The sequence below is a fragment of the Lepisosteus oculatus genome, chromosome 24 (genome assembly GCF_040954835.1).
Source record: "Lepisosteus oculatus isolate fLepOcu1 chromosome 24, fLepOcu1.hap2, whole genome shotgun sequence".
Lineage (NCBI taxonomy): Eukaryota > Metazoa > Chordata > Actinopteri > Semionotiformes > Lepisosteidae > Lepisosteus > Lepisosteus oculatus.
Genome location: NC_090719.1, coordinates 8,658,578 through 8,672,361, shown reverse-complemented (window position 1 = coordinate 8,672,361; position 13,784 = coordinate 8,658,578). Strand labels below are relative to the sequence as shown.

Here is a 13,784-nt window from a genome sequence, read left to right as displayed (position 1 = left end):
TAATATTGCCAATTCAGGTAATACATTTTTCCCCTTTTATTTTATTTTCTTAGCTTTCATTTCATTTATTTCATTTTCATTTCTTTTTTAAAATTGAATTTAAAGCATTGCTTTTAAGATCTGAGAAACAAAATAGGAAAATCTGAAATTCTTGGAATAGGAAATTCTGAAATTATTCAAGGTCACATATTGGAAAAAGAACAGCTTCAAAGAGCCATTTCTTTATAATCCTGCCTGTCACTCAGTCCCAAGTGTCTCTGTCATTTACAGTTTTGGACTAGGGACAAAGGAACAGGTTTTGCAGGACACAGATCCTTTTGACGGCCAATAGGGACAAACAAAAAAAAAAAAGCTTTATTAATTTTAAGTTTGTTTCCTATTTTTAATATCACCTGATATATTGTTTATACTAAGTGCCATTATTTCTATATAAATGACATCTTATATTTCTTGAATGTATATCTTACACATACTGTAGATAGGGAATATTGTGTCTGTTGTCTAAGAATTGTTCTCCTTTCTACCAAAGAAAATAATGCTATTATATGTTTTCATTGCTCTGGTCACTAAATACGTCTCCAACTACTGTAGATAAAATTGTTTTGCTTACTAATTTTTTGTACTGTAGATGTACTGCACGCACCCTTCTTCATATGGTTTGCTAACACTACCTTATGCAGATATTTGCGATAGAAATTAAACAAAACATAACTGATGCTATTTATACAGTGTACCAGAGGGTCCACATGGAAACTAGGAGGAAATGTATTTGCAAGCTGAGAACATGAGGAGCTATTCTGCCATGCTGCTGACTGTTTCTTTAAAAATAACCCATCTTGCTAAGTCAGTAGGAACAGCAACATCCGAGAATTGAATACTTTGTGAATTTTGGGAGTATTGGGTGGGCCAGTTTGGCATAACCCACTTGGTTGATCGGACAAGAAGGCTCGGACCCCATTTAGAGAGCAACCAAGGGGCTGCTTAAATGTGGATATGAGGTGGAGAAGGAAAGCTTGAGACAAACGCAATGGGAGGTGTTTGTGTTCCATAAATGTATAGTATAGACTATAGAGTATATAGTATCATAATTAGATTATCAGGCACAGATGTGTGTGATTGATTTATCGCCATTATCCCTCCTAAAGTTCAGTTAACAATTTCCATTTATCCCTTACAAAGAAATTGCAAATATTCTGAGAAAAGGAAGCTTTTTGGTTGTCTGTATGTGTTCTAAATTGGTAATTGTGACTTATTACAGAGTTAAATGTATTGTATTGGGAAAGACAGGTGCAAATGTAATGTGGTGGTATTCTCTTCATGAATATGGCTCTTGTTCTGTCTTTTCTTGGCTAGCAGTACCACTCTTTCCAAATTATTGTTTCTACGTTCTATTCATCAGCTCTTTAGTATAATACATTTGTATATACAGGTAAAAGTATGATTCATTCTTAACTTTTGACCTCTTAATGCTCACTGTACAGTATGTGTAATTCCTTTGTTTTTTCAAAGAAAACCAATGGAATTTATTACAAAGATTTAATGTAGTTGCATAAAAAGCTGATCAGTACCACATAGACGTAGAAGCAGAATTTCAGTAAGCAAATCTCATCAGTGCATTAGATTCCATAGTCTAATGAAACACCTTGGCCACTGTTCTTTGAGGCAGAAAGATTTAGTTTTATTAGCTCAGATTTGTTTTTTGATAGGGGATTAGCCTTGTTCTTTCTTGTAGTCTTTTTCAAACTATAGCATCTCTGTCATGAGACTTGAAGAAAAGTGAAGAATGCTTAGATAAAACAAAGGGTCAATCCTCAGGACATACATTATATGGCAGAATCATAAACCAGACATTTAAATATAGTACCTTATTTTCTTTCATCCTCGTGACTTGTAGTTTCTTGAATGCTGTATCACTAATCTTTGAAGTACAAAGCTGGAAAACATCACTTGCAACTCCTGACAGTTCCCTGAAATGCTTAGGGAAGAAAAGTTCAACTTCAAAAAGAAGATCTATAAAAATCAAAGTAAATCAAAATGTGAAAAACCATCACATGTAATCAATATAATTTAAATACTTGTTCAATATGCATATATACAGTATGCCATTATGTAAATGTATCCACCAAATATCCTTCGTAGTTAGGGAACATACAGTAGTACCTTTATTTCTCCACATATACAGTATTTTCTTAAGGCTGTAGATGCCCTTGGAATCAAGTGATGTTGATCCTTGCACATTTGTTTGGAATTTATTATCACTTGATGTTCTTTGGATCAAACAGGTGAAAATCTGATAGAGGTCTGAACTGTAAAGCAGGTCATCTGCGACATGACAATAGCCTTTTCATAGCTTCAAGCTCAGCATTTCCCATTTTGTATTTATAGTTTTTGTTTTTGCTGACGGCATGATATACTGTGCGCTAGTGTATATAAGATATCATCTGCCACATGTGTTCCCAATCTTGAGTTGTTTCTAAACCTTTTCAATTTAGTTTGCTGCTTCTGTAGTGTTTACTAATCCTCCTGTTTTGCTATCATCTGCAAACCTGACCAGCAGATTATAATTGATCTACAGTAGATCATTGATATAAATTAGGAAGTACAGTGGTCCAAGTATAGATCCCTGTGGTACTCCACTGTCACTTCAATCTGAGCATTCACTCCATATCTGAACTCAGTGAATGCAGTGGTTGGCATTGCTGTGTTGCAGTGCTGGGGCCCTGGGTCAATTCTGGACCTAGGGTACTGTCTGCATGGGGTTTCTGAGTTCTGCCTGTGTTTTCATTCCTTCAGGCTCTCCGGTTTTTTCTCACAGTCCAAAAACATACTGGTGAGTTAATTGGCTTCTGGGAAAATTGACCCTGGTTTTAGTGTGTTTGGCGTCCCATCCAGACTGTACCTGGCCTTCTCCCATTGCTTGCCAGCTCTCCCGTGAACCTGGGTTGGATGAAATGGTTGGAAAATGGATGGATGAAATGATACACAAGTTCACTTGTGTGTATTTTCTCTTATTTTCTCAAGCAGGCCAATAAAATTGTCAGTTGGTCCTTTGAATGGAAACAGAACTGAGATATAAGCAGTGTTACCTGATATTAAATAATACAGCCAATGGCTTATTTATATAGTAAGTAATGTGTATAGTTTGTGCTCAGTGTGAGAATCTATCCTTTAAGCTCTTTAGCAGTAACCCCAAGTTCAGCCTGAAATGGTAATCCTGCTCAGAAAACTGTAATCCAAGATCAGGCTGCACGTGCTCAGAGTATTGTCAGGGGCAAAAGCCAAAGTTTTTTTGATTCGTCAAGTCACGGTGTATCAGGAAACTGTAATTTATGCATGACAGGAAAGTGCCATTTACACCAAAGCACTAAGGAGGTTATGGGTAAGTACAGTATGTTTTAAACAAGATAAGGAAATTAGGACTCATTTAACACCCAAATATTTAATTTAGTTTTTAAAAGCTGTGGTCCAAATCTTTTGCCCTTCAAAGATTCGATATCACAGGTAAACAGTGGCATGGTCAAAACTTATCAGCTGAGCTCAGACTAAAATTGCTAATTTAAAGAATCAACACAACATTGGCTTTGCTAGCCAGGTGTAACAGATCCCCTTTGTGGTAGTGCACTGTAATAATAATTAGCATAACAGTTACCAACGTACAGTATTAAAGTACAGCTGTTAGCATCTGACAACCACCTGGAGTGCTGCATACTTGCTATAAAAATATCTGTCCTTATATGGCTGTCAAAAATATATTAGATGTGGTTTAATCCCAATCATTTATAAAATTAACTGTCTAGAGACATAAATACACTTTAAAATGACATTGAAGTTGCAGAGTTATTTTGAGAACTGTTTGCAGTGCTGATATGCTTAAGTTTCCTTTTGACTCCTGCAGTAAGAACAGTCTGTTGCTGGTGTCTTTGCTTTTAGTCAGTCGATTCATCTCCTGCTGTGAAACTGTGATATCAGGATTTCCCTTCTAACAGACTATATGTTATTTTGATTCCCACTTTTTGCATGTTTTATCTTTCCTTTTCCCCTAAAATCTAAAGCTTCAATTTAAAAGCCAGTGGTGTTTTAAAAAGCAATGTATTACTATATCATGCTGCTGTGTACCGTATATATATACAAATATTAATTTATTTAAATAAAATATTTTACAATGTGATCTAGACTAATTTTATGTTTGTGTTTACTATCAAACGTGTAAGGTTGCTTTCTCTTTCCTCTCTGGGATTCACACAACTGCACATGACATGGTATCCTATGCGTGCAAGATACTTTTTTTGTTTAACAAAATGTGGACAGAAACATGCAAAGTGATGGGATTGTCATTATTAGTCTTTATGGTTACATCTATATTTATATTCATACGTGTGATACGATTTTCTGTATACTGTTCTGTTCTAGTTTCCTCTTGTGTGTCCGGACTGTGAGTAACTCTTGTATTGTATTGTATGCATTGTACTATTATTATATAATTCGTTACACTGTGGCTGTGTTGTGTGTGTTAAGCTGCTGTTGCACTGCAATTTCCCTCACGGGATCAATAAAGTATCTATCTATCTAATCTTCCCAAAGTCTTCATTAAAAAAAATGTGAATGAGCTGTACAGTATCTTCTACAGACTGCATTTCCACCCCTCGGAGTTCAAAGTTTTCACTGTGGGATCATTTGGAACTTGGAATACTCACTATATTGCCTCCATCACAAGCTCATCACAAAGGCTGTTTTCAAATTTCTTTTATGTTGTCAGATGTTAAGCATAGCTGGTCAGTACTTAGCAGCAGATTTATAGGAGTATGAAACAAACTGTCCAACTGGACTTCTTTCATGAAATGGCTGGAAAACATCCTTGGGTTACGTAGTTCCTGAAAAAATACAAATGGGCCTGCTGGGCCACATAGCCTTCTCTTCTCTGCCTTCAACTGGCCTTCAATTCTTGAATTTGGATTGCAGGCAGATCAGGTGTCTTTGGAAATGATGTCAGCAGGTGTCCTTTTCATTAAAGATTCCATAGAATTCATGAGAGTAGGGGTACTAATCTTAATAGTTTGGCTAAATTCTAATTCATATTCTGAATAATTGATTTAGCCTTTACCTTTGTGCAAAGCAACTTACATTCAAAACAGTACAGTGTTGCACTGAAACAATCGGTAATAAGTAAAAAAAAAACTGCTCAAATGAATAAAACAGAGTGATACAAACAAAAAGGAAGATATGTAACAGTGTTTAAAGATGAACGTTAAGAATAGCATGCCAAAAATATTCACCCATTGGCTGTGAAAGTGCAGTGTACTGTATAAAAGTGAAACAAAAGCTGTACAGCACAAGGCACAGAATTTACAGGGATGAAGCTCAATATCTAAAAGCGCAGTCCAGATGTTTCTAGATGGCTGGCTCCACCACAGGGGACTAACAGATTGATCAGTTGGAAAAGGCAAGGCATAGGAAATGGCAAAGGAGTAATTAAATAATCAGCAAAAGAAAAGTGAATCGGAGAAACAGGAGTGGTAAGAAGACAAGACAACCTACAATATAAAGTTGAGAGTAGTGATGAAGGGGGCCAAGTTACATCAGGAATCTTAAAGTGGATGTACTGTAAGTGGAACCAGGTTGTCGGTGAAGTGTGTGCAGAAGAGGACTGCATGGGAAAAGTGATTTTAGAGCAATTCAACCTTGTTATGGCTTGTGTGAATTTCCCTCTCTACTTGAGTAGGCTAAGCACTTTCTCATTTGTCTGTAGTCGACTGCTGATGCAGGATGACTGTTATGTGCCAAACTCAAGGGTGCCATCAGCGTAGGATGAAGTGATTACCCTCCTATCTCTAAATTATTTTAGGATTCTTTGGGAAAGCATTGTATAAGCGCTATACAAATGCAAGGTATGAGTAATTAATTACACTGCTCTTATTATGGCGGCTTTTCTGTGCTTTGTACCCTGGTAGGTTTCTTAAGAATGAGTAAAACACACACAAGACCACATTAGATTGAACCCAATCAAAATCCACCCTCTGAATTTGAAAATGTCATTTGTCTTTCTTGATCTCAAGGTTATAAATACTGTTTGAGATCTCTTTAGCTGGTATCTAATCACAGTAGAGGCTAAGTGAAGTCTTGCCTGTCAGTCAAAATCCTAATTCATTTTTTGGTACTACCGTTTACATTTGTGTCTATGTGTTTTTGCTTTTTTTCAAATATTAAATGAATCGACTGTCATTCTGTCAATTTGATTCGTCTCTTTCTGTTGAAAACTTCACTGTGCCCTTGTCTTCCTGCCAGGACAGGAATCTTTTTCATTTCATTCCATTATGTATGGGGCATAGCTCAGTTAATGATCTATACTTTTGAAAAAATAGGGCTTATTCTGAGAAGCTACATCCAGTGCATATTTGTTCAGCAAAATGCTGCAGTACTAAAATTTCCTAGTGCACAGTGCTTGCTTCTGTTCATCTAAAGAGAGCAGCTAAATTCTACATTCCTATAAAGAAAGATTACATGGATTAAGTAACCACTTATTCTCAACCTGCAGAATGCCTTGAGGTTACTGCAATTTGCTGCAATATCCTGATTGCTCCAGGCCAGTCACAATTACACCCCATTACTCCAGGTTTGACTGCAGCTGACTTTGAGTTCTGCACCCTGGAGCGTCTCCGTTTGCCAGTGCTGCCCCACGACCCGTCTTTGGTTATCTGTCCTCCCCTTACAGCAGTGATTCATTCTACCCCGTTACAAATCTAGCTGGCATGATGTTAATTGAAAGAACGTCTGTGGTTTAATATGAATAATCCAAGGCAGAAGTTATTAGAAAGCGAAATTAATTTTAATGTAAGCATACTCTGAAATCTCCATCTTTTTTCTTCTTTAGTACTTTCCAGAATGAGAATTTACAGTACATTGAAAATCAGATTTTCTCGTTAATGATTCTTTTTGCTGATTCTTTTTTCAGAAAAAAATACTTTTATAAAAATAAGGCAAAAAACTCACTGATTCTAAAACTGCTGTAATCACTGAAAGCGTTTCTTTCATTGCTCAGTTTGGGATGACCCCCCACCTGTTGGTTCATCTAATGTTATATCAGTTGTTCAATTATGCAACTCTGCTGTCTAGTTGTTTAATTTTACTTATTGTACAGAGAACAGTTCTGCCTCTTCAATTTCTGTTGGATTAGAATTATAATTATCTTTAATATGTAATCTTTGTCTGTAGGTGTACATGGTATGGGCAGCCTTTCTGGTTTTATTTTGACTGACTTCAGCTACAGTTCCTCCCCTAATAAACTCTTCTTAACTGATATTTTCTACTTATTGTACACAAAGTTGCCTCCTTTGCACCTGTGTCCTTCACTTTTGAACTTTTTTTCTCCTCTTTACTTTTCTCCCTGTTTCTTCCTTTGAATAGCCTTTGTGTTACGTGTATTATGTCTTTAGAAAAATGTCATTGCCCTAAAAGCAGTGCCCTATAAGTCTTCCATTCTTTTAAACACCTTTGTTGTGTGTGGGGTGTGGGGGCGTTAACAACCAAAAAAACCTTTACCTTCTGTAAAACCTTCAGTAAAAAGATCCCGTGAAAATAATATGGCTTCCTGCTGCTCATGTGCTTTTAAAAATGAAATCCTGGCTGCAGAGCAACTGATACAAGTGACATTTTGAAACTGAATTGATGCAGCAGGAGAGATTTAAACCTCCAGTGGGAAGAAAAGCTGCACTGTGGCTTTAAATTCAGTGTAATGAGAGTGCTGGAAAAAGGCCTGCGTGCTGTACAAGCCAGTCATCTAGTTGGAAAAGCAGCCAGATGTAATACAAAAGAAAGAACACAGCCTCCGAAGGATGCAGCACTAGTTCATAAATCAGGTGAATCGACTTGGACAACTGCTGCTTCTTCAGTTTGCTGCATGGAACAGAATATGCTTAATGTTTTACTTCGAAGTTATGGAGCCAAATAATCCAGCCGAACAAGACAACTCTAACGGTAAGCATCGTTTAAAAAGTATTTAAAAAAAACAGATAACTGTTTAAAGGTAGATGGTGTGCAATACTATACCAGCATATCACTGTGGGAAGTAGGCTTCATCTTGATAGGGCACACACAGCCTAATAGGGAGAAGAATGCTTTCACTGAACTAATAAGCTCTTCTTTTTAATTGAAGCTCGCTTGTTCTCTTTTTCTTTCTGTTGTTTGCTCTATTAGTCCTCACTGAGAGTGTCTGGTATGCTTTCACTCGTCGTAAGATCCACAGTATTTCATACTTAAACAAATGTAGGTTTGAGATTGTAAACTTCTAAAATCACGATATGTACAAGGTAGATGTGGTAACTAGCCAAAGAACATTGGTATGGGGTGATTGTACGGGGTTGATTATCATCTGTATAGAGATCTTGGACAACCTCTCAGCTCTTTTCAATCTAATCTAAATGGTAAATAGAAGTCCTCATTAAATAAATAATTGTTGGCTTCAGTAAGGAACAGTTAGAGGAAAATATATTTTGCTTAACAGAACAGGAGAAGCTCTTAAACTTGAGCTTTGGAGTTTGAGCTTCTTAAATTGGGGGAAAAAATCTTTTGAAAAGCTACCAAGAGTAGATGAGCTGAGTTCTCATGTAATGGGTCTGAGCGGTGAAAATTTCACACAGTCCTTTTGTCAGAGTTAATCCACTATGATCTATTAATTTAAATTCAGGAGTAAATAACCATGGGTTGTTAAAAATGAATCAATCCTGATTATTTTTTTCTGATTGTCCCTATCTGCCTTTTTGTGCATTGCTTTTTATCTATCTTTATATCTGTGCATGCTTTGATAGTTCAAACTTTTGATTGTGGAGGACAGGGATTCTGCATTCCACTCTTGGGTGACATTTAGAAAAAATGTAATTAACACACAAAAAATTGCATGCCGTTGTGTGCTGTTTATACTATGACAGACTGTACAATGGTGAGTACCTCTTAAATATGTTTAACAAGGTAATTGAATGCATTCCTTGTTTACTGCCTGTGCATTTTGGGTCTAAGTGTTTTTCTGAATTGCTTGAAAACTGGAGCTATTTTTAATGTGAGTGACCATGGGACAGCCTTGCAATTCTGTATTGGAGTGTGCTATTCTTCAGGAAGAATGTGGTTAAAGGAATGAGTCAATGTCTAAAATATTTCTGAAGTTCTAGTTTAGCCTGCCAGTTTTTGGTGAGCTGTACTACTTTATTTTTACTGGGCTCTGTTCCATTTTTAAGAGGGTAAAAAAAATGCAGCATTTCAAAGCCACTAGAAGCTTTGCTAAATCATTTCCTTGGATAGTTTTTTAGCTTTATAGTTCATGTGGGATTGTTGAAACAGAGTGAAAGTGACAAATAGGAGCAGAACAAGGAAATTTAGTTCCAAGATTTTTTTTCAGCTTATTGATATTTGTATTCTGATAACACCTCTGACAAACATTCTGCCAGTTTTGGGATTATAGAATTTAATGTATTCATAAAAAGAGATAAGAGATGGAGATTTATGATCATGGAGTTTATTTGTGTGCCGTGCTAGGTTTATCTTTAATTGCTTTTTGTTTCTAACATAAATGGATTATAAAAGCTGCAATTTCAAAAACAGAGGGGAAAAAGGGTTTTTAAGATGTCAAAGTTCAATGGAAGGTTTGTGGATAAATATATACATATAGTATGTAATCTGAAGTACAGTGTTTGTGGGCCCTGACATTTGAACATTCTGAGGTTTCTTAATTGTTTTTGCGTTGTTTGGATGTTAAAAATGTAGGATTTACTCAGAACTGTATTCATTTTAGCATAAATAAAACACAACAGGATTGCATTATAAGGATTTGTCTAAATGCTATAGAGGCCTAAATTGGGAACTTCTGAATTTCCATGGACTTTTGCTGTCTAGTTGGCAGAAATTAAGCTCCTCTTCCTTGTTTAAAACACGATAATGAATCCAAAACTGCTGTACGGCATCCTTCTAACTATAAACACATTGTTACAATGTTGCGTTCTTGCAGAATAGAAACAGCAGCAATTTTCTGTTCTTTTCAGTGGCATCAAAAAATGAAGAAAGATCTGACCTCAGGGGCTGAAAATAACACAGAACCGCATTAACTCCTGCACTGATCTCTAGCCACTGTCTTTGGGATTTCAGTAATGTCAGGAGGGTAAGAACACTCAGTAACAGAAGACCATACAGTTGGCAATCTTTTAAAGTAAAATAGCCAGTTAAAGACTCCGTGGCTGATATAGTAGCAACTGTGATTGAATAAAAGTTTTAAAATAGTGGGGTTTATTTTATGAGACAGAGTTTTACTTTATGCTTCTCTAAGAGACTTTGATAAGTCCGGAGGCCCTAATGTAAAAGAAATTGCCCAGAGTACAGTATATCTTGGACATTAAATTCTGTATTCAATTACACGTGTGTCTTACAGTAATTGATCTGAAGGACTTTGAGATGTTTGTTTTCAATTTAGGATCCGGCTTTTTCTGCTGTAATCTGTGTTATGGAATCGGAATAAACGGGCTTACATTCTCCATAAAACTCATTCTTCTAAACTAGACAAATTAAATCCAAGGCTCATGTAAGTAGGGTTCTCCAAGCATTTCCTATATCAAACCACTTTTGGTATAGAGTCCGACAAAGGGATCTGCTCACGGGCTGACGTTACGCTGGAGTAAATGTTTCCCATCCAATGAGTCTCTAAGAGTAATTCAGTAATGTACTAGCCACTGTTAATACCTAGCAGGTGGTTGTAAATATACAGTATGACCTCGAGCTGAAGAAAACTCTCCTTTTGTGTCACAACTCTTTCTTCCTCATTTATGTTGCTTGAGGGAATAAATACGAAGTAGATGGCATCTACAGTAACAATGCCTACCAGTGGTGTGGCCTTTGTTTTAGCCAGTGGAATTAAGTGCTGTACTGTACAGTATCTGTGCAATATAAACATACATTTAAAACATAAATTCTTATGTTTAGTTTAAATTTGAACGAGCAGTTTTGCTCCATCCAGCCCATGCTTAAAGTATTTACATCTGTGCTGAAAGGCAGGCAAACACCTATTGTACAATTTAATTTTCATTTCCTACTGTGTGTTAGTTACTTCTAAATGTCAAAAGTAGGCGTAGGACAGATTGGCGTAGGATAAATTATACTTAATGACCTTGGCCAGGAACCTAGGCTTATAAAAATGCTGATGACAAACTAACCGTTGCCAGTATGAAAGTTTTAGCAATTCAGAGTCAAAAGCTCAGAGCATCTTTCCTGTTCAGAGTATTTTTAATTGCATGGAGATTTCTAGAATACACTCTCCAGGACAATTTGTTTTAAAAGTATTTTCGTGATCAGAATGTATTTTCCGATTAGTTTAGAAGGGACCTAGAAGATATTTCATAGTGAGGCATTACACAGATGTGATGCAGAGATTTGTGTCACCTATAATAAAATATTTTATTAGCGGTTTTCAAGAAACTCAAAGAGCAAAAAGGACAACAAATACCTTGTACTTGTGTTCTGCTTGTGTTCTTTTAAGTCCTTAAAATCTGGAGATGGACCATTTAGTTCCTTATACTATACATGTGCAAGAGGAACTTAATGTCCACTCACATGCTGATACAGAGTACTTTTTGTTAGTACACAGAATTCTGGACACACTGAAGCCTGACTAGTGCCTTATAAGAAACAACATAATAAAACATAACTTAATAAAACCACTGTTTGCATAAATACAGTATGTTTATCAATATATAGATAAAAAAAACCCGAACAAAGAAATCTACTAATATATTAAGTTATATAGTAAAGTTACTATTTACTATATATATTTAACTAAAAGTAAATTCTGACCTGAGGAAAAACAAATATCTGATTAGTCGTGAATCTTTCAGAAACATTCATTAGTCTATTTTATGTGCAATGCAAACATCACTGTAAAAGTTTTAATTTTTGGTGTGATTTCTAGTAACAGGTTATCACAGTACAGTTCCACTGTATGATTTACTGTATGAATCATTTGGGATTACTCTGAACTGACTTTGTTGCTCCAGAAAAATGGGAAAAAAGCAAGCAGAAATTTCCATTTCTTCTTTTGGGAATTTTTTTTCAGATAGAATCAACCTGGTTCCCTGAAAGTACCACGCCTGGGTACTTTGCAGTCTATAAATCCAAACAGACACACCTCTGTTTAGTTTTACATTATTATTATTATTTGCCTGAAAATATGTGTACACTGCTGTTTTCTGCTCTTAAAATAAGGTTACGTTTTGTTTAGAGAAAGATCTGTTGTTTACTTACAACCTGCGTCAAGACAACTCTATGAATCGTTTTGTTTAGAAATATTTTAGGACACATCCTAATGTAGTTTGTTTGAAGAAGCTTAGGAAGAGATAATTTAAACTGATGGGTGGATCTATTTTTCATTTCAGTGTGGAACTTTTTTGAATGAATAATGGGAGAATGTTAACATTTTTTACCATTAATGTGCACTGAACACATAATCAAGACAAAGATTGCAAAGGCCTTTCTGTCCTTTGCCTTGTGGCTACTGTATAAATCATTCAAAACAGATCAGACATAAAAAGGGAAAGAAATTAAGATTTGTAACTCTTTGATCTCCTGCATATAGTGCTTTTAAGAAAAATGTCTTTTCTAAGATCCGTGAAGGACTTGGATTTGAAAAAATAACCTGTAATTTCAGTTTGTGAAGCATCACTGACTTCTCATGCCACAACATCGTCTGTTATCCTGGATAATGCTGATTATTACTCCTGTTATATAAATCAGCGCAAAAGTAAATTGCTTTGGATAAAAGCATAGACCAAATAAGTTAGTAAACTGATGTATATTAGTTCCAATAGGCCTGCCTAAAAGCAGTAAAAAAAAACCATGAATTATATAATTCATATGTAAATCTTTCAGTGTTTCTGTCCGTCCTCAAAAGGGCCACATTCCTGGTAAAGAGTGTCAAAGGTATCAAGTGCTTACTTGACCCTTTGGTGGGGGTGGGGCTACAGTTTGGGAGGAAATTGCATTTCTCTTATGTTTTTAACGACTAAAGATGCAGAAGCATCATTAAATGGTGGTTTCTCTTTCTGACCTTCTCACAGAAAATGAAAGGCAACCTTAAAAATCGGTCAGAATATGAAATAGTTGGGAACAACTGAAACATCGAACAGCTGAATTTCAAGTCTGAAAGTTGTCTGTTTCTAAAACACATCACATTTTTGTGAATGAAAAGGTTGAGGTTATGTTTGCTGCTTTCTTCAAACATAATCCATTACTGTACCTCCTAAATCTTGGTATTCTGGTGACCTACACAGAGTGCAGAAGCTGTTTTTTTTTTCTTGACTTGATGTGCCTCTATTCAGCATCAGGAAATGTCTGATCTGAGGGCAACACTCCACCACTTGAAAACATTTTATACTATGTATTGAAAGATTGGTTACTGTATACACATTCAGTCTATTTAGTGACTGAACGAATGATACTGAATGATGTACGTTTCTGAGCAGATCATTAATTCTGTTAATGCGCTGAATTTTTACATGCTCTACAAAATGTATCGCACACTATTTGTGCTCTACATTCATCAGCCGCAGTCCAATGGCTCCATCTTATGTAGACATTCACTTCCATTTTGTGTAGTTGATTCCTGATACACACTGTATGTGTAGCCCCCAGGACATATTCACTGCTCTTGCAAGATGTGTTTTTTTGTCTCATTATCATCACCTCTGTTAGTGACACACACAGAAAAATAAGGCAACAGACATGGCCTTTGGAAAAGGTCACCCCAGCTTTTAATGAAA

The 13,784-nt window shown here is 36.0% G+C and overlaps 1 protein-coding gene across 6 annotated transcripts in view; it reads left to right on the top strand.

Annotated features, from left to right (window-relative positions):
- Positions 1-13,784, top strand: part of LOC102689900 (disabled homolog 2-interacting protein) — a 365,385-nt gene that overhangs the window by 88,411 nt on the left and 263,190 nt on the right. Inside the window, exon 1 of one of the 6 annotated variants that reach the window (XM_015366896.2) lies at positions 7,851-7,971. The exons of the other annotated variants lie outside the window; for them this stretch is intronic. Coding sequence (XP_015222382.2) covers positions 7,914-7,971 — 58 coding nt within the window. The 5' untranslated portion in view covers positions 7,851-7,913. Of the gene's footprint in view, positions 1-7,850; positions 7,972-13,784 lie in introns of those variants that run through there. 6 annotated transcript variants of the gene reach the window in all.